Source organism: Coregonus clupeaformis, chromosome 10, assembly GCF_020615455.1.
Source record: "Coregonus clupeaformis isolate EN_2021a chromosome 10, ASM2061545v1, whole genome shotgun sequence".
Lineage (NCBI taxonomy): Eukaryota > Metazoa > Chordata > Actinopteri > Salmoniformes > Salmonidae > Coregonus > Coregonus clupeaformis.
This window is the reverse complement of record NC_059201.1, coordinates 29105225-29126507: the sequence shown is the minus strand read 5'-3', so window position 1 is coordinate 29126507 and position 21283 is coordinate 29105225. Positions and strand designations below refer to the sequence as shown.

General features: G+C 44.8%; 2 protein-coding genes and 1 non-coding gene across 6 annotated transcripts; 1 reads left to right on the top strand and 2 right to left on the bottom strand.

Annotated features, from left to right (window-relative positions):
- Window positions 1-703: 703 nt before the first annotated feature.
- Window positions 704-2561, bottom strand: LOC121574967 (musculoskeletal embryonic nuclear protein 1-like). The gene is made up of 3 exons (XM_041887678.1): window positions 2036-2561; window positions 1684-1804; window positions 704-1062 (listed from the first exon to the last, which is right to left on the bottom strand). The coding sequence occupies exons 1-3, from the start codon at window positions 2129-2131 to the stop codon at window positions 956-958; spliced, it is 324 nt and encodes a 107-aa protein (XP_041743612.1). The 5' UTR covers window positions 2132-2561; the 3' UTR covers window positions 704-955.
- Window positions 2562-4002: 1441 nt separating this feature from the next.
- Window positions 4003-20691, bottom strand: LOC121574966 (store-operated calcium entry regulator STIMATE). Of its 4 annotated transcripts, none has more exons than XM_041887673.2 (8): window positions 19614-20691; window positions 17491-17539; window positions 17194-17289; window positions 14528-14649; window positions 10561-10694; window positions 10285-10362; window positions 8671-8820; window positions 4003-5522 (listed from the first exon to the last, which is right to left on the bottom strand). In XM_041887673.2, exons 1-8 carry the CDS (start codon window positions 19825-19827, stop codon window positions 5409-5411), a joined length of 957 nt encoding a protein of 318 aa, XP_041743607.1. In that variant the 5' UTR covers window positions 19828-20691; the 3' UTR covers window positions 4003-5408. The 4 variants fall into 4 exon arrangements, with proteins under 4 accessions (XP_041743607.1, XP_041743608.1, XP_041743611.1 ...); XM_041887674.2 differs by having other exon boundaries at window positions 10561-10673; XM_041887677.1 differs by having other exon boundaries at window positions 17194-17329; window positions 19614-19699.
- On the top strand, window positions 5863-5934 carry trnae-cuc. The gene has a single exon. It is a non-coding gene; the product is annotated as a tRNA-Glu (tRNA).
- Window positions 20692-21283: the final 592 nt, after the last annotated feature.

Sequence of the window (21283 nt, the reverse complement as noted above, 5' to 3'; positions counted from 1 at the left end):
GGCAAATGCCAAACGTCCTGCACGGTGTTGGGCTGTAAGCACAACCCCCACCTGTGGACGTCGGGCCCTCATACCACCCTCATGGAGTCTGTTTCTGACCGTTTGAACAGACACATGCACATTTGTGGCCTGCTGGAGGTCATTTTGCAGGGCTCTGGCAGTGCTCCTCCTGCTCCTCCTTGCACAAAGGCGGAGGTAGCAGTCCTGCTGCTGGGTTGTTGCCCTCCTACGGCCTCCTCCACGTCTCCTGATGTACTGGCCTGTCTCCTGGTAGCGCCTCCATGCTCTGGACACTACGCTGACAGACACAGCAAACCTTCTTGCCACAGCTCGCATTGATGTGCCATCCTGGATGAGCTGCACTACCTGAGCCACTTGTGTGGGTTGTAGACTCCGTCTCATGCTACCACTAGAGTGAAAGCACCGCCAGCATTCCTGAGGGATGCACTAACTGTAAGTCGCTCTGGATAAGAGCGTCTGCTAAATGACTAAAATTTAAAAAATGTAAAAGTGACCAAAACATCAGCCAGGAAGCATAGGAACTGAGAAGTGGTCTGTGGTCAACACCTGCAAAACCAGTCCTTTATTGGGGGTGTCTTGCTAATTGCCTATAATTTCCACCTGTTGTCTATTCCATTTGCACAACAGCATGTGATAATTATTGTCAATCAGTGTTGCTTCCTAAGTGGACAGTTTGATTTCACAGAAGTGTGATTGACTTGGAGTTACATTGTGTTGTTTAAGTGTTCCCTTTATTTTTTTGAGCAGTGTACTTTAAGAAAATGTTTTGTATAAGAGTAAATTGAGGCAAACACACACATTCACACAACAGATATCAGACCATTCAATAACGGCAAGGTTTGGCTTCTTCTGTGCCGTTTGTCAAGGCATCCGTCTGTCCTGTCATGACTCCATTGCAGTGATGATAGCCACCACTTCTCCACCCTGGCTGGCTCTACTTGCCAAAGACGCTGGCTCCTGGGGCTTTAGGCTTCTCCAGTACCGTCTCTCCTCCAGACTTCACCCCACTGAACACAGATGGAGCCACCTTTCCCATACGCTCTGAGGATGGACAGAGACAAGGCTGTGAACAAAGATAGTGGGGCATGCCATGCACTACTACACAAACACACAAAGATGATGAGCAATATTCACACTGTAGACAGACATCAGTTTATCTATAATCTTTAGAAGAAGTGCTGCAGTTATGTTGTCTTTTATCCTTCTTCCTAGTTCTCTAATCTAACATTATACCCTGGGGACAGGGACAGTAACACTAGGCCAGTTTCTGACAACTTAGCCTCCTGTTCTACACTAACTATACACCCTCTGTCTTAAACACTGACTGCACAAGATTCAGTCTCTGTAGGAGTGGAAACTATGTCACTCACTCAGTAGCTCTCTCCCGAGCTGGGCTTGGGCCAAATACACACCAGAGTTCAAAGATAACATTCTAGAAAGTGTGACCAAGCTCACGTCACTTGACTTGACTGTGTGACGTTACTCTCCCTGATATGCTCCCTGCACTAATGCTTACAACTGACCAATATCAAAAGGGTATATGCGGTCAACAATTAATATGGCAGTGATAATTACTTGTATATGACACACTCCCACAAGTGGAAAAAATGATGTTAGGCAAGTGACATTAGGCTACTATAGAGTCTGAATGCTGCTACTCACCACACTCTACCATGACCTCACAGGTCTTACTCTTGGGTTCGCCCTTCAGCCCCAGTTTAGTGAGGGCTCCTTTCAGGTCCTCCTCCTTCATCACAGGACGCTTCTTCTTCACCTCACCGGGCTATGGAGGGCAGGAGAGAATGGATGTTAAAAGACAGGGCAACATCTTTCTGGATTTCCCTTATCCTAACAACTCTCCCTCTGATTTGTCTCTCGATCTTCCTATTTTAGAGTAAATATTGCAGAATCCTTTACATAGGAAATATGTAGATTTAGCTGTCACATCAAGAACTGGACAACAAATAGTTGATCAAATAGGTCAGGACAGTAGGATACAAGGAAGTTTGCTTACCTGAGACATTGTCTGTGGATTTTCGTGTCTTAATCCCAGAGTTGTGGTCACTGGAGCTGTCTGTATGTCTGGACTGCTCCTCTCTGTCCAGTCCATTATGTTTATACCCCAGATCCTCAGGGGACTAATCTCTCTGTTATTGCCCCTGGGAGTGAGTCAGCGGACCTCCACCCTCCTCTCTGTCCATTGTCAGTGTAATATTAGACTGACGTGAGGGATTGTGCAGCTGGAACAGGTCTTCCCTCGTTTAGGATAGGGTTGCAACGAACTGCTGAGTGAGAGACAACGCATAGCCCTTACAACATTCCACTAGCAGTGATTTCAAGCAACTCTGAAAGCTACACCACTACCTGGCAGTCTAGTGGTTAGGATTCAGTGCTTTCACCGCAGTGGCCTGGGTTCGATTCCTGGTCATGGAATGTCCTTTTAGGCCTCTGAATGCATGTCAACTGGCATAACATTACATTTACATGTTAGTCATTTAGCAGACGCTCTTATCCAGAGCGACTTACAGTTAGTGAGTGCATACATAATTTTTTTATACTGGCCCCCCGTGGGAATCAAACCCACAACCCTGGCGTTGCAAACGCCATGCTCTACCAACTGAGCTACACCCCTGCCGGCCATTCCCTCCCCTACCCTGGACGACGCTGGGCCAATTGTGCGCCGCCCCATGGGTCGCGGCCGGTTACGACAGAGCCTGGATTCGAACCAGGATCTCTAGTGGCACAGCTGCGCCACTCGGGGACTCAGCTGATGAACACCTTCCCCATGTTACTACTAACCCCAAAATAGCTCTCCTCCCTACTGCTCAATCAAGAGTTCACCTCTTCCATCAAATTAAACCTGAGGTCAAAATATTTTTCTGAACGGATTACGTAAATGTTTAGGGATTTTGCAAACACAACACTTGCAGTCATACAATTTTGACATAATGGTTCAGAATAAGACTTGACTCGGAGAGGGGCCAGACCATACATACTGTATCACAGGGAGACTAGTGAATCAGCCATTCTGTTTGAGAGAGAGGCCATCGCTTGCCTGCCAGCATGTCTGTGTGTGTAGTTAATAATGCCAAGTGAGTAAGGAGTCGGAAGGTGTTTGAGAGCCAGGCTTGTCCATCAATAACAATTGTCCTTGAGTCAGTTTGTATGCTTCAAAAGATAGTCTTGTATGGATAATTAGGGGTCTATTTGCAGCAGTGGAGGCTGGTGGGACTATAGGAAGACGGGCTCATTGTAATGGCTGGAATGGAGTACATGGAACGGAGTCAAACACATGGTTTCCATGTTTGATACCGTTCCATTTATTCCAGCAATTACAATGAGCCCGTTCTCCTAGAGCTCTTCCCACCAGCCTCCTCTGATTTGCAGGTACTGTGCCATTACTCTGAGTCAGTGAACTCAATGGGGAAAAATTGGGTCCTCACTCCTTCGTACTCTACATGCCTCACTGCACCTGTTACTAAACTGTTTACTGACAGCCCACGCTGTCACTGTGGAATTGTGTACCCTGTGGCAGTCTAGAGTATAACAGAGACATGTGATCTCAGACTCCTCCCTCCTACCTCTCCTAGTCCCCCCCCCCTACATTCCAGGAGCCTTCTTAACACTAGCATTCTTTACCCTGACAGCTCCCTGGTGGTCTAGTGGTTAGGATTCGGTGCGCTCACCGAGCAGCGGCCTGGGTTTGATTCCTGACCAGGGAATTCACTTTCTAAACCCTCCTACAATGAAATACAACCCTAGTAAATGGACAAAACGGAAAGCTCTGTCTATTCAGACATGGTCTTAAAAAATCTTCTATTTCAGTGTTTTACTAACTTTATTGCAAAAGCATATATAATGGTAATGTAAGTCCTTAATGTGTCAGTCATTTTAATTATCTAGTTATTTTTTGCAAAGTACTAAAATCCCTCTTTGTTGAGCAGAGGGCGACCAGAAGTGTTTTATGACGCTGTACCACCCTTTACCAAACCCTACCGTCATTTATTCCTATGTTTCAGCCAACAACATCATCATTGTCAAACTGTTCATCATCAGCACCATGGTCATCATCACATTTAATTTATCCCCACTCCTTACTTTGAACAGGAGCATTAAGACAAACACACTCATACATCCAAACATACCTGCACTGTCCTGTCGGCTGTACTGTCGGCTCCAAAAGTCACTCACACTCTAGGTCTGTGCTTCTGTCACATTCTCAACATCTGAGCCAAACCAACTGAATGCTACTGTCTAAAGATCTGGGGCACAAAATGAACACTCACAAACATGGTAAGTTCACACAGGGACATTGTCAAAAACAAAGAATGAACACAAAGAACATCCATGGACCAGTGATAACTGGGAACACACACGCCCAAGCTGCACTGTCCTCCCTCTGCAGTCATGTAGAGGTTGAAACAGTTAGAAATGTGAGTGCTGTGGTTATTATAAAACACTGCATCTTTACAGAGCAAAGCCTCCATTGGCACATCAAACCACACCTCCCACATTCCCTTAGTTATGCACGAATGGAAATGTTCACACAGACACACACACTCCACCAACTCCTATAACAGGCCATAGCAGTCAGCCTAGCTGAGGATGAGACAGACACTTCATTTATAGAATCTAGATGAGGAATACAATCACGTTTTGATTCGGAAGCGTATCAAATGTATTAAAATGTTAAAATGACAGAGGTTTACTTAAAGGCAGGGGAAAACGCTGAGTTCAATACCAGGTGCCTGTTCTCTCCGTCTACATCCAACCGAGGTCACCTGCTAAACCACAGAAAAAGTAACACCCATTCACAGCTTAACCAGATGCAGTAATATCATTCTGGACCTCTGAAGAGTCAGTGTGGAACAGAATTAAGAATTAGAATAATAATAGTAATTTAATAGGATCTTTAGTGAAGGGTGCTAGCAATTATACTGCATCACAAACTCAAACCCCCCTATTATAGACCAGTGTTAACAGTTTTCCCAACATCCATATCAAGATTCATTTCCCCAACGAGTGTCACTGAAACACCAGGGATAGATCTATGGTGAAATCTCATATAGACATGGTATGTGCTTAGCTGCAGTAAAATCCTTTCCATGTGTTTCTATTCCCAGTGTACAGGCTGCTGGAGTTCCATGTTAATGTGTAGTAAAGGCAGTCTAATAGGCTCCATGATCTGCAGTCCTCCATGATCCCACCTCCCTACAAAGGCACCCTACTCACTCCACATAGAGACCAATCCCAGACTGCTGTTAGAGGAATCAAGTACAGGTTCCCAGCAGGCTCCAGTCAGGGCAGCAGGGCCTGGAGAGGGAGAGAGTGGGGATGTGAGTGGACACGGGAGTGGGTCAGACCAGGTCAGACTGGGTAGGCCCAGGTCAAACAGGGATCCCCATACGGTGCTTCTTCTTCTTGACCGTCTTGAGGCCAGTGAGTCGGCGCACATCCTCCTCTGACGAGTCGTCCATCTCATCGTCAGCCGAGAACAGGATCTGAGAGAGAGAGATGAGTTTGGAAATTAGACCAAAGGAAGCCACACTGCCTGGATGGATGACACTCAAAGCAACACTGAGTTATGGGTTAAATTAGTTTAATCGCAGTTTAAATGCTCACGGCCGCCAGCAAATTTTCTGTGTCAGCAGAAACGAATCATTTGTCCTCCATCTGCCTCTGTGGGGTGGAAGGATGGGGGTGGGGGCTGGTTTCTTAGGGTAAGAAAGTGCTCACCCTGGTGGCAGTCTGGTATAATACAGCTCTCTCGGAAAGGCTCCTCCCTTTTTTCACACCTTCCATGTAATTCCATATGACATGCATTCAGGCTCAAAACAGAGCTCCCTGGTGGTCTAGTGGTTAGGATTCGGCGCTCTCACCGCCGCGGCCCGGGTTCGATTCCCGGTCAGGGAACACACTTTTCATACAGTCACTGATCAATAGATGACCCAGAGGAAAACGTCTAACTGAAGAAACCAATCTCTAGTCACAATAAAACCACTCAACCTGTAGGGTGAGAAAATACTCACGCTGGTAACAGTCTGTCATCCTACAAAAGTCCTGTATACATACAAACTTTGCTTCTACTAAGGTTTTAGAAACCCAGGTTCTCAAACCCCCAGGTAAGTCTGCAAAGCACATGAACGCCTCATGCTGTGGTAGAACGCTAAAACATTGGAGTCCCTATTGTTTTACTCCAGTAAGAGGCCTGGAAGGTAGAGGCGTGGTCTATAGAAATGTTCATGAGAATCCAGGGTTCACATTCACAGTGAAGGCAGACCGAGGTAAAACCAGGATTTGTAGTTGTGTATATAGCTGGGTTTACATCACCCAGACACGGGGCTAAACTGACATCTTTTAGAGACCCCCCCTTCTGTTACACATGCCACACAGCCCAGTGGACAAATGTTCACGCTAAAGATACATCTCCCTGGTGGTCTCATGGTTAGGATTCGGTGCTCTCACTGCCGTGGCCTGGGTTAGATTCCCGGTCAGGGAACACACTTTTTAAAAGTCTGAGTTAGGCATTTGTTTCTCAAGTTAGGATTCAACCCTGAATTAATTGGTAAAACGAGAGGTAGGCTATTCAAGAGTGTAAAATAGGTTGTAATAGCCATGTTAACCCAACAGATTCAACACTTGCCCTTATCATAATGATCACCCCCGATGGCAAACTGCTTTAATACAGCCATAATCCCACTGACAGACTCCTCCCATCCAAACAAATAGTCTATCGCCCTCAAATTCAAATCTGTACCTTGAAGCCAGTTCCACTGCTTTATCCCCCCCATTGTTCCCCTCTAATCAGGGACTGATTTAGACCTGGGACACCAGGTAGGTGCAATTACCCATCAGGTAGAACAGAAAACCAGCAGGCTCCGGACCTTGCAGGGTAGGATTTGAATACCCCTGGTCTAGTGGATATGTGTGCCTGTCACCACCCTGGTGGTCTAGTGGTTAGGATTTGGTACTCTCACATTTGGTGAGTTGTGGTCACTGGGTTAGGGTTGTCTGACATTCTTAGGACGTTTATAAAAAGTGTAGTCCCTGACCGTGAATCAAACCTGGGCCACAGCGGTGAGAGCGCCGAATCCTAACCACTAGACCACCAGGGAGATGTGGTGGCAGGAACACATATGCCCCGGACTCTTTGATAGAGGGTAGGAGTCTTTTAGAGAGTGGTATTTGGGTGTAGTATTGAAGCTTGCCATCAGGTTTTTTTTTTTACATTGTAAACCAATACGTCAGCCTCTTTTACTGAAGCAAAAACTAGCTCCAACTCATCACAATAATATAAGCCTGTGATAACATAGCTATATGCCCGCTTTTATAATGCGAGAGCTATAAGGTCACTGCTCTGAATCTTTATGTTGACAGACATATTATTTCAGCTTGAGGCAGATTACTAAAGCCATCTATGTTACGTGTTCACCTGTACAGCAGTGTTTCTTTAATAGTGGCTTTGGGCCCACTGGTTGATTGCAGATAGCTCCTGTGACTGGAGGAAGTGCTCACAGTCTGGTACACTACACCCAGATGACTATGAGAAACTACTCCCGTCACATGCCACAAATTCCATATACTGGTAATTCCATAGGACATGCATTCCTAATATTAGATATAGCTACCTGATGTGGTTAGGATTTGGTGCTCTCACTGCTGTGGCCTGGGTTTGATTCCCAGTCAGGGAACACACTTAACTCCTAGAATCCACTGTCACTAAACAAGGTCAATGGTGCTATGGGTGACCCATGAGTCACCATCTGTAACTGAATAAACCAATTACCTAGCTATCACAATCAGCTCAACATTTGATACCAAAGCAACTCACTACTACCATTTATGATAAGAAATGTGGTGCTCCGGATTCAGAAAAAAACACTCCTTATAATGATGGACAGTTTGTTTTGATAGTTTCTGATTCATAAGAAATCGCCCTGCTCAAGGCAGACTTAAATGACTTCATGCATGAATGTTTGTGAGTGTGGTGGTCGTCTCTGGTCTGTGGAGCAGATCGCAGGGCCCACCTGGTTTACAGGCCTGTAAAGTGACTGGCCATGGGCAAAGGGTGGAGTGATTCACAGCCCAGAGACAGGCTTCTGCTGGTGCTGGGCAAGTTTCTCTACACAGCCAGGGGAGGTCAGGGAGGATGTAGCTTAGCCCAGTGCCTACGTCAGCCTGAGGCAATGGAGGAGAGAGAGGCCACACAGGGCTCGCGAGGAGAGGGCTTTTGGGGTAAGGAGGAGAGGTGGACGAGGCTCAGAATCAAATCTTAGGACTTAGTCTATATTCCTCCTAAGGATTTTCCAGAGCTCTTTCCCAAAACCAGCTTTTCCAGTGCTTTAGTGTGTGTAATGTACACTGCGTGTACAAAACACTAAGAACACCTGCTCATTCCATGAGAGACTGACCAGGTGAATCCAGGTGAAAGCTATGATCTCTTATTGATCCAATTAAAATCCACTTCAATCAGTGTTTATTGCAACTCAATATTAGGAAGGTGTTCCTAATGTTTGGTATACTCAGTGTATGTGAATAGGTGTATGAACGGTTTTGTGATTGTGTGAATGGTTGTGTGATTAGGCCTTGGTCTTTTACTAAGCATTCTGTGTCCATGACTTTATAAATGGCCCTGTGTCCAGGTCTTACCTCAGACTCTGCGTCGTCGTGGGAGAGTGCCCGTCTGTAGCGCACCTTACTGTTGCCCCGCACGTCCTCCCCCACCTCTCGCTCCTCCAGCTTGGCTTTTGTCCGCCCCTTCTTCATCAGGAAGTTATCTACCACCCAAAACATCAGGGCCTGAGGAAAACATACAGTACACAGCTCAATGAGCAAGTACAACATCAGACACTAGACAGTTTGATGATCACACAAACATCACAAGCCTAAATGGCTGAAATCCGTAGACCTAAACATCACATCAAATGCACTTAGTTGTAGCAAACAACAACCTATGAAGTAGAACCATTACATTTCAAATGTCGGTCAAGTTTGCTGCCAAGTAACTGACCCTCATTAACCGGTCAAAAAACGGTTGCATTTTTTCCAAACAGTAAAATGACTAGACCAACAGAAAATACTATTAGAAATCTGTATATAATGACGAAATGCTTATGTTTCCGCCCTAACAATGGGTGTTGGCCCAAGGCAGGAATGCAGGCGACAAGCTTAGGCCCAAAATAAGCCCATAGAAACCTATTGGGCTCATTTTGGACAGATTTTGGCGAGAGTGAAACCTCTCGCTTTGTCTCTTCCACTCTGATACTATGCATTCATACAAGGACCAGACATTTTTCATTAAGAGCTTAATGGAAACATGCAACAATAGCAAGCCTATCGTATTATAGTTCAAAAGGCTATTATTGAACATACAACTCCTGTAATGAAGCAGCTAATAAAACGTCATTTTCAAACATTTGCGGAAAACACCATTCTAAACCTACTTCGAGCAGTTGTGACAGAGATTAAAATCTCAGTTAGAAATGTAGAAAGAGGGGGAATGTAATAGCAACAACTATGATGGGTTGCTAATATGGATTGTGCCTTTGGCTTCTGGACAACGAAAGAAAGTTGAAATGAATTAGAACAGGAGAGAAATGCTGGTTAATGGCATGAGGAAGTCTTACCAAATAATTGCCTCCACGTTTCTACGGATCGATTTTCGTAAGGCTACTTTGAAGCAAGGTAAGACATGCCTCATAATTTGAAGTAAAGTAAAACTATCAGGTTTCAAACAATTATACTGCCTCGAGCTCACATTGCAAAGTGGTGGGTGACGAGCTGACAGTCAACGGTAGGCAGGCTATAGACTAAACACCTGAATGGCGAATGGGAGGCGCGCTTTAATTACAAGTTGAGATTGAGAAATAAAAACAGCTCCTTTTAATCGTGGCCACCAAAGTTTAACACGCGATTGCATTTAGAATTGTTAATTGTTGCGCAATGACTGGGCTTACAAAAGCAGGTCTCACTCCACTGCCTACAGACTTTTTGAGGAACTACTCTCGCGCTGTCTGACAGGTGGTAGGCTATTCCACTCCTCAAACTAGGCTCTGTATGCTGTGCGTGTGATAAATAATATACATGACGACTAACGAAGATACACACGTGCCAATTTAATTCCAAAAATTACCTTATAGACCGATAAGCAAGACCAGTCAAATGTATTTTCAGCAACTAACCGATTAACGGTTAACCATTAACATTCCTACATTTATTTTCAATTGAGCCCTGCCTCACGGAGGCACTGCACACTTAACTTACGTTAACGAAGAACGGGACGATGAGCATGACGATGGCCAGCTCCAACTGAGGGTTGTTTATGGGGTTCAGGAGAGCCAGCTGTGACACACACATACATTTGAGCACAACATGCAAACACATAGGACAGCAAATAAACAGTATACAAACACACACACACCGCAGTTAAAACGATAGAAACAGTTTACAGTAATGTTAGTACTCATACACTTTCCACAGTCATAATATAACTGAACTGACACAATGGTCAGGAACCTACCCATTATGCCCCCTACTCACCTTCTTCCATTGGGGGAGGAGTAAGACCAGGATGATGAGGACCTTCTCAAACATCATGATGAGGATGTAGAGAGCACACTGGCCCGCCCACGCAGTACACTGCCCTGGTTCTCCTGCGCGCACACACACAGTTACTAAGGAAAGATGGACTCATGACCTATGGACTAGACACACAATCCAATAGACAGAAACAAACAAGCAACACAGACAAATACCAACCCACAGAAATACCCAGACAGATGGCAGTTAACTGGAACTCTACAGTGCCTTGCAAAAGTATTCACCCCCTTGGCGTTTTCCCTATTTTGTTGCATTACAACCTGTAATTTAAATTAATTTTTATTTGGATTACATGTAATGGACATACACAAAATAGTCCAAATTGGTGAAGTGAAATTAAATAAATAAATAACGGAAAGGCGGTGCGTGTATATGTATTCACCCCCTTTGCTATGAAGACCCTAAATAAGATCTGGTGCAACCAATTACCTTCAGAAGTCACATAATTAGTTAAATAAAGACTACCTGTGTGCAATCTAAGTGTCACATGATCTGTCACATGATCTCAGTATATACACTGCTCAAAAAAATAAAGGGAACACTAAAATAACACATCCTAGATCTGAATGAATGAAATAATCTTATTAAATACTTTTTTCTTTACATAGTTGAATGTGCTGACAACAAAATCACACAAAAATTATCAATGGAAATCAAATGTATCAACCCATGGAGGTCTGGATTTGGAGTTACCCTCAAAATTAAAATGGAAAACCACACTACAGGCTGATCCAATTTTGATGAAATGTCCTTAAAACAAGTCAAAATGAGGCTCAGTAGTGCGTGTGGCCTCCACGTGCCTGTATGACCTCCCTACAATGCCTGGGCATGCTCCTGATCAGGTGGCGGATGGTCTCCTGAGGGATCTCCTCCCAGACCTGGACTAAAGCATCCGCCAACTCCTGGACAGTCTGTGGTGCAACGTGGCGTTGGTGGATGGAGCGAGACATGATGTCCCAGTTGTGCTCAATTGGATTCAGGTCTGGGGAACGGGCAGGCCAGTCCATAGCATCAATGCCTTCCTCTTGAAGGAACTGCTGACACACTCCAGCCACATGAGGTCTAGCATTGTCTTGCATTAGGAGGAACACAGGGCTAACCGCACCAGCATATGGTCTCACAAGGGGTCTGAGGATCTCATCTCGGTACCTAATGGCAGTCAGGCTACCTCTGGCGAGCACATGGAGGGCTGTGCGGCCCCCCAAAGAAATGCCACCCCACACCATGACTGACCCACCGCCAAACCGGTCATGCTGGAGGATGTTGCAGGCAGCAGAACGTTCTCCACGGCGTCTCCAGACTCTGTCACGTCTGTCACATGTGCTCAGTGTGAACCTGTTTTCATCTGTGAAGGGCACAGGGCGCCAGTGACGAATTTGCCAATCTTGGTGTTCTCTGGCAAATGCCAAACGTCCTGCACGGTGTTGGGCTGTAAGCACAACCCCCACCTGTGGACGTCGGGCCCTCATACCACCCTCATGGAGTCTGTTTCTGACCGTTTGAGCAGACACATGCACATTTGTGGCCTGCTGGAGGTCATTTTGCAGGGCTCTGGCAGTGCTCCTCCTTGCACAAAGGCGGAGGTAGCAGTCCTGCTGCTGGGTTGTTGCCCTCCTACGGCCTCCTCCACGTCTCCTGATGTACTGGCCTGTCTCCTGGTAGCGCCTCCATGCTCTGAACACTACGCTGACAGACACAGCAAACCTTCTTGCCACAGCTCGCATTGATGTGCCATCCTGGATGAGCTGCACTACCTGAGCCACTTGTGTGGGTTGTAGACTCCGTCTCATGCTACCACTAGAGTGAAAGCACCACCAGCATTCAAAAGTGACCAAAACATCAGCCAGGAAGCATAGGAACTGAGAAGTGGTCTGTGGTCACCACCTGCAAAACCAGTCCTTTATTGGGGGTGTCTTGCTAATTGCCTATAATTTCCACCTGTTGTCTATTCCATTTGCACAACAGCATGTGAAATGTATTGTCAATCAGTGTTGCTTCCTAAGTGGACAGTTTGATTTCACAGAAGTGTGATTGACTTGGAGTTACATTGTGTTGTTTAAGTGTTCCCTTTATTTTTTTGAGCAGTGTATATATCTGTTCTGAAAGGCCCCAGAGTCTGCAATACCACTAATCAAGGGGCAACACCAAGCAACCGGCACCATGAAGACCAAGGAGCTCTCCAAACAGGTCAGGGACAAAGTTGTGGAGAAGTACAGATCAGGGTTGGGTTATAAAAAAATATCCGAAACTTTCAACATCCCACGGAGCACCATTAAATCCATTATTAAAAAATGGAAAGAATATGGCACCACAACAAACCTGCCAAGAGAGGGCCACCCACCGAAACTCACAGACCAGGCAAGGAGGGCATTAATCAGAGAGGCAACAAAGAGACCAAAGATAACCCATAAGGAGCTGCAAAGCTCCACAGCGGAGATTGGAGTATCTGTCCATAGGACCACTTTAAGCCGTACACTCCACAGAGCTGGCCTTTATGGAAGAGGCCAGAAAAATGCCATTGCTTAAAGAAAAAAATAAGCAAACACGTTTAGTGTTCGCCAAACGGCATGTGGGAGACTCCCCAAACATATGGAAGAAGGTAATCTGGTCAGATAAGACTAAAATTGAGCTTTTTGGCCATCAAGGAAAACGCTATGTCTGGCGCAAACCCAACACCTCTCATCACTCCGAGAAGCATGGTGGTGGCAGCATCATGCTGTGGGGATGTTTTTCATCGGCAGGGACTGGGAAACTGGTCAGAATTGAAGGAATGATGGATGGCGCTAAATACAGGGAAATTCTTGAGGGAAACCTGCTTCAGTCTTACAGAGATTTGAGACTGGGCCGGAGGTTCACCTTCCAGCAGGACAATGACCCTAAGCATACTGCTAAAGCAACACTTGAGTGGTTTAAGGGGAAACATTTAAATGTCTTGGAATGGCCTAGTCAAAGCCCAGACCTCAATCCAATTGAGAATCTGTGGTATGACTTAAAGATTACTGTACACCAGCAGGACCCATCCAACTTGAAGGAGCTGGAGCAGTTTTGCCTTGAAGATTGGGCATAAATCCCAGTGGATAGATGTGCCAAGCTTATAGAGACATGCCCCAAGAGACTTGCAGCTGTAATTGCTGCAAAAGGTGGCTCTACAAAGTATTGCCTTTGGGGGGGTGAATAGTTATGCACACTCAAGTTCTGTTTTTTTGTCTTATTTCTTGTTCGTTTCACAAGAAAAAATATTTTGCATCTTCAAAATCTATTTTAATTCCAGGTTGTAAGGCAACAAAATAGGAAAAATACGAAGGGGGTTGAATACTTTCGCAAGCCACTGAATCTTCCACTTACAGGGGCAATCTGCAGTTGCTACAGGCCACACAGTTTCTTAAAACTGCTTTGTTGGTTAAGGGCTTGTAAGTAAGCATTTCACGTAAGGTCTACACCTGTTGTATTCGGCACATGTAGCAAATAACATTTGATTTGAGGACTTAGAAATGATATCCATTGAATCTTGAAAAACAAATTCTAAATGCCTCGGTTTAACTGTCATACCCCATCAGAACCCAATATATAAGCTTGTTTTACTCCAATGTTTGTAAACAATATATGTGTGAACAAACACTACATAGCCTCAAAACATGGTTAAAACCATCCAAAGCTCTGTCTATGAATTTGAGAGTGGTTACATTTCTCCAGGTCTACTGCGGATTACCCCTTTAAATCAAAGCACCAGGGAAAGGTTTCCATAAACTCTGCCTTTGGGTAAACAAGTTAACAGTGATCGACTATGTTTGATCTGGATGACATTGCAGTAGTGCACGAGGCAGCCACTCCCCTCTTCTGGACACCATGTGTACTACAGGGTGAAATTCTCTCTCATCCACACTGACAAACACACACACACCCTCACCATATTCTCCGAAGCGTAGAGCGTCCCACTGCCTCCACTCTATGATAGCACTGACGGCCCTCACCCCGGCATAGATCAGCAGCATTCCAAGAGACGCATCCAGGAGAAAGTTAATGAGGTAACTGAGGAAGAGAGAGGAGACATTATGCACTTCAAGGTTGAGGTGGACACAATGTTATAGAGACAATACTGAACAAAAATATAAACGCAACATGCAACAATTTCAACGATTTTACGGAGTTACATTTCATAGAAGGAAATCAGTCATTTGAAATAAATTAATTAAGCCCTAATCTATGGATTTCACATGACTGGGCAGGGGCACAGCCATAGGTGAGCCTGGGAGGGCATAGGCCCACCCACTTGGAAGCCATGCCCAGCCAATCAGAATTTGTTTTTCCACACAAAAGGGCTTTATTACAGACAGAAATACTCCTCAGCAACCCCTCCTCAGAAGATCCTGCAGGTGAAGAAGCCGGATGTGGAGGTCCTGGGCTGGCGTGGTTACACGTGGTCTGCGGTTGTGAGGCCGGTTGGATGTACTGCCAAATTCTCTAAAACGACGTTAAATTATCTGGCAACAGCTCTGTTGGACATTCCTGCAGTCAGCATGCTAACTGCACGCTCCCTTAAAACTTGAGACATCTGTGGCATTATGTTGTGTGACAAAACTCCACATTTTAAAGTGGCCTTTTATTTTCCCCAGTGCAAGGTGCACCTGTGTAATGATCATGCTGTTTAATCAGCTTCTTGATATGCTACTACTATCAGGTGGGTGGATTATCTTGGCAAAGGAGAAATGCTCACTAACAGGGATGTAAACACATTTGTGCACACAATGTGCGTATGGAACATTTCTGGGATCTTTTATTTCAGCTCATGAAACATGGGACCAACACTTTACATGTTGCATTTACAGTGGGGAGAACAAGTATTTGATACACTGACGATTTTGCAGGTTTTCCTACTTACAAAGCATGTAGAGGTCTGTAATTTGTATTATAGGTACACTTCAACTGTGAGAGACGGAATCTAAAACAAAAATCCAGAAAATCACATTGTATGATTTTTAAGTAATTAAATTGCATTTTATTGCATGACATAAGTATTTGATACATCAGAAAAGCAGAACTTAATATTTGGTACAGAAACCTTTGTTTGCAATTACAGAGATCATACGTTTCCTGTAGGTCTTGACCAGGTTTGCACACACTGCAGCAGGGATTTTGGCCCACTCCTCCATACAGACCTTCTCCAGATCCTTCAGGTTTCGGGGCTGTCGCTGGGCAATACAGACTTTCAGCTCCCTCCAAAGATGTTCTATTGGGTTCAGGTCTGGAGACTGGCTAGGCCACTCCAGGACCTTGAGATGCTTCTTACGGAGCCACTCCTTAGTTGCCCTGGCTGTGTGTTTCGGGTCGTTGTCATGCTGGAAGACCCAGCCACGACCCATCTTCAATGCTCTTACTGAGGGAAGGAGGTTGTTGGCCAAGATCTCGCGATACATGGCCCCATCCATCCTCCCCTCAATACGGTGCAGTCGTCCTGTCCCCTTTGCAGAAAAGCATCCCCAAAGAATGATGTTTCCACCTCCATGCTTCACGGTTGGGATGGTGTTCTTGGGGTTGTACTTATCCTTCTTCTTCCTCCAAACACGGCAAGTGGAGTTTAGACCAAAAAGCTCTATTTTTGTCTCATCAGACCACATGACCTTCTCCCATTCCTTCTCTGGATCATCCAGATGGTCATTGGCAAACTTCAGACGGGCCTGGACATGCGCTGGCTTGAGCAGGGGGACCTTGCGTGCGCTGCAGGATTTTAATCCATGACAGCGTAGTGTGTTACTAATGGTTTTCTTTGAGACTGTGGTCCCAGCTCTCTTCAGGTCATTGACCAGGTCCTGCCGTGTAGTTCTGGGCTGATCCCTCACCTTCCTTATGATCATTGATGCCCCACGAGGTGAGATCTTGCATGGAGCCCCAGACCGAGGGTGATTGACCGTCATCTTGAACGTCTTCCATTTTCTAATAATTGCGCCAACAGTTGTTACCTTCTCACCAAGCTGCTTGCCTATTGTCCTGTAGCCCATCCCAGCCTTGTGCAAGTCTACAATTTTATCCCTGATGTCCTTACACAGCTCTCTGGTCTTGGCCATTGTGGAAAGGTTGGAGTCTGTTTGATTGAGTGTGTGGACAGGTGTCTTTTATACAGGTAACGAGTTCAAACAGGTGCAGTTAATACAGGTAATGAGTGGAGAACAGGAGGGCTTCTTAAAGAAAAACTAACAGGTCTGTGAGAGACGGAATTCTTACTGGTTGGTAGGTGATCAAATACTTACGTCATGCAATAAAATGCAAATTAATTACTTAAAAATCATACCATGTGATTTTCTGGATTTTAGTTTTAGATTCCGTCTCTCACAGTTGAAGTGTACCTATGATAAAAATTACAGACCTCTACATGCTTTGTAACTAGGAAGACCTGCAAAATCTGCAGTGTATCAAATACTTGTTCTCCCCACTGTATATGTATAGATACACACAGACTATACTACATACACAGACTATACTATATACACACAAATACAGAGGCACAAAGACGGACAGACAGACAAACACAATGTCTGACAGACACACACACACACATACATACAGAGACACACTCACAGTGAGCAGGGGTCCTCCTCTGTGAGGTCAGACAGGTAGATGTTGGCAAAGTGAATGAATAGCATACCAATGGCCTGTTTGGAGGTGTCCAGGAACCTGGTAGAGTTGCCGGGTAGAGGAGGGCCCTTTAAGAACTCTTGAGCATTCAAGTTATTTCAATAGCTCAACATGACATTAGAAAAATTCACAATTTGTCTTGTGTTTATCTTTGTTGCGTTTCTTGGTTAATAGCAATATTGAAGAGGATAAGCTTGAATACTCTGGTTGGAAGTGGGAGTGAGACGGCTGCCGTCTTACCAGATCCTCCAGGGTCTTCGCTCATGCTTGGGCTCCCTGAAGCGCTTCACTGTGGACAGGACACAGAGAGTCACATATAGGACTGCCGCTCTCACACACCCACGACAGCAGTGGGATTAATCAGTATCCCTAAATGCAATCATTCTATTAATGTAAATTAATTAAGGCCAGCTCCAGTCTGAACTTAAATAGGCTTTACACTTCCATCATCAAGTTTAGTATGATGGGCAACATCTCAGCACAAAGTGTAACAGGCCTATTTCTATGAATATGGACAGTGTGATGGGAAATGCAGTTCAGAGTCCCCTTTAACTAGGCTACATTTAGCATCATAGCCTAACCCCTAACTAATAGACTTAAGACTGAAGCAAACAATGTTCATTAGGCTATATTCCCTTAACAAGTCAGCTATTGCGATGCCATGTTTACACGAGGTGAGACCATAGAGGAAGGGTGAATGTTAAGAGGAAGTGGCAGACTACTGTACTGTACATTACGTACTAAAATTGTAGTCAAGCTGCTGTCACTGCTTGTCACTAATGTGCCGATCATGATCATGATTATCCGCCAAATCTCCCTTGCCCTGTGAGCAGAGGATATACTTGGGTTGTATCTTATGAGCTGGAAGAAATGTGCCATGTAGTGCATTTGGCACTGTAATCAAACCCATAGTTAGATCAGAGGACCCGCTAACAGTATGTGACACCAGGCAGGCATTGTCATTTTACATGTCTCACTGTCCTGGTCACATTTCAGCATTATCACCTGGGGCACCAACCTGGTCCTGGAAGAATGGGGATGATAATAATAATAAGGTGGGTGCTTATATTTGTCCTGGACCACACATGTACAAGTGTGTATTAATGCACATGTTTGATTGGAAATGTGTTTTTTGCATATCCGAACGCTCCCTGAGACACCCTCGGAGAGTTGGGTCACAGCCAGGGTCTGCTAACGGCTACCCTGGAGCAATAAGGGTTCAATGCCTTACTCAAGGGCATCGTTAGATTTTTCACATCGTTGGCTCTGGGATTCGAACAAGCAACCTTTCGGTTACTGGCCCGACTGTAGGTTGGAGTGTGTTCAAACACAAAAGCCTACATGAAAGACAAACTACCTGTCTCAGTGACTACTACTCTGGGGTTTAGGCGCTTATGTGTACAAGGCGCAAGCCCTTTTTTCTAAAGTCTAGGCCTACACTTTAATTAATCCCTGTGTGAGTGATGCAAGCGTGTGCATTCTGAACACAATGTAATGGCTGATAAATAATGCTCTGGCTGTTCCAGACAATAGTCAGCTTGTTTCCATGCCTGCCCTCTCCTAACCTCCATTACACATGATTTATTGCTGGGTGAGAGAAAAGTGGTTTAATGATTTATGACTAATCTACCGGACATACCCCATCCTCAATTTGGGTTTAAGATATGACACCACTAGACAACAATATCCTAATGTGTGTATTAAACATTTTACTGTGCGCGTGTCTGTGTAAAGTATGTGTGTCTATGTCACCTGTCAAAAGGGTAGCTAGTTTTCCTAGTGTATTGCCCAAACAAATGTTTACAGGCGAATTTGCATATGGGTATGCTGTGACTTCAGGCTCCCTCAGACTATTATGTTGTGTTGAGTGTGTAACTACTGACACACCCTGCGTGTAGGCTGGGCTGTGTGAATGTGATGCAGGCCTAGATTCAGGCCGACTCAATTCCTGCTGAGAACGCTGCCTCAGGCATCATCGCTGCTCTGAGAGCTGAAAATGCCTCACCTCTTGCTGTTGTTGCTGTGAGGCTCCTCTCTACCAGGGCAACACTGACTCAGAGGTCAAAGAGGCACTCAACTCCTCTCTACCATGGCCAAAAATGAACACTATGAGGATGGGACAACACATTTCACACTGTATAATCCAGTCTTGAGACAAAATGTATAGGTAATGACTGCCAGTGATTGCCAGTAATTATTGACAATCAAAAACAGACTTCCATTCTAAACAAGTAGCCTAAACAGGTTATCCAATTTCAACACTGCACAGTGAAATTCCATTTTACAGTAGGCCTAACAGCACAGAACAAACGACCATAAATCAATTTTTCAGTCAGAGTGGGCGTCTGGTTGGCTGTACTCACACATCAGCGTACTGAAGGCCACCATCGCTAGCAGGCCTTGCAGGAAGATGCCGAAAGAGTCCATCAAGTCACCATTCTCGCAGCCACGGGTGTCCGCATTTCGCGTGGGGGGGGCAGACATTGGCGTGTTGGAAGAAGGCATAGCAGACAGAACCACTCCCGGGACAGCCACGTCCCCGGATTGGGAAAGAAGACTCACCCCGCTAACCGCCATAGTAGACCAGTTTAAAGGTTTGTTGGCGCGATGGCATATACCGTAAATAAGCAATAAAGTCAATTTACATGTCTCCTCCACACAGAATTGCCTTCTTCGTCATCCAGTTGTTAGCTGGCAATCGATTAGTTATGCAGGACAGCTATTGGCAAAAAAAAAGGATAACTGCGGATCCATATCGTCTCATTTCATGTGTGGCCAGTGTCAGCAAACATATCCCAGTTGTTGATCATCCATAGTATCATACATACCATGTATGTCATACTCATATAAGTAACATCTCTTTGGTTTACTGAGAAATTAAAATCCAAGCTGTGGCTTGCATTAATGAGCTATCGATAGCTAACTAACATAACTAGCTACACAGCAGGCAAGCATGGACAATGTTTAGCTATTACCTCACGCATAACACAATTAAATGCATGTAGCGACGCAGTGTTTACGAACGGAAACATTAGTAACAAAGTTGCAAAAGGAGTCATCCCAAGGCATGTTCTGACTTCATGTCATTTTAGCACAGAGTTCCTACGTTAAACCTTTTAGCGGTGCGCCACTGCTTTACCCTGTGACAAAATCAATTATATAAAAACATAGCGTCAGGGACAAACCACCAGCATACCAGGGCAAGTGATGCTAACAGTAGCTTAGCTAGCTAGTCTGGTTCACGTACTTGCAATGGATCCCTCGTGCATGTATGAAAGGCATGATATTCTCACGACTTCGGATTTACTACTTTTTCCATTTGAAAAATCTGTTTTGCATAAAACATGGGAACGACCAATAATTTGCTCAATGACCAGAGTACATAGCTACCACTGGAATTTCCAGCTGTATCCCTTCTGTGTCCAGACCAAAGCCCAGGGGCATATTCATTAAGCCAATTCTGTTGCAAAACGTTTCTTAAACGGAAGAAAATAGAACAAAACGGGGCGGGACTTACCTGAATTTGTCCAATAGAAACTCTCGTTTTCGTTGCAAAACGCAACTGTTTGGACTAATGATTACACCCCAGACTGCCCACTCATGTTGACATGACGTAAAAGTTCATGTGATCGACGTGACACAACGGTATCATGGGAAGTGTAGCTTGGAAAGATCTTGAACTGTGTTGAACTCATAGAGCTCGCCAGTTTGAAGTCCTAAAACCCAGAAATGACTTATCTCTGGTTCGTTCAGCCATTCCTATGGGGAAAATGAATGGGGAATGTGGAAAGAATAGGGTTTTGGGATAAACGCTGAAAATTTGGTCTGGGGTTAACACAGACTTAGGAAATCTTATATGTTTTGTTCTATGAGATAATATCAGTCAGTTAACATGACCTTTATGAATTATGAAGCTTTATGTGTTTTTAAATTATTACATAAATGCTTGAAAATTGACATAAAGTGACGTTATCTGATGAAGATGATCTCATAGAACAAAACGTATAAGACCTCCTAAGCCTGTGTTTACCAC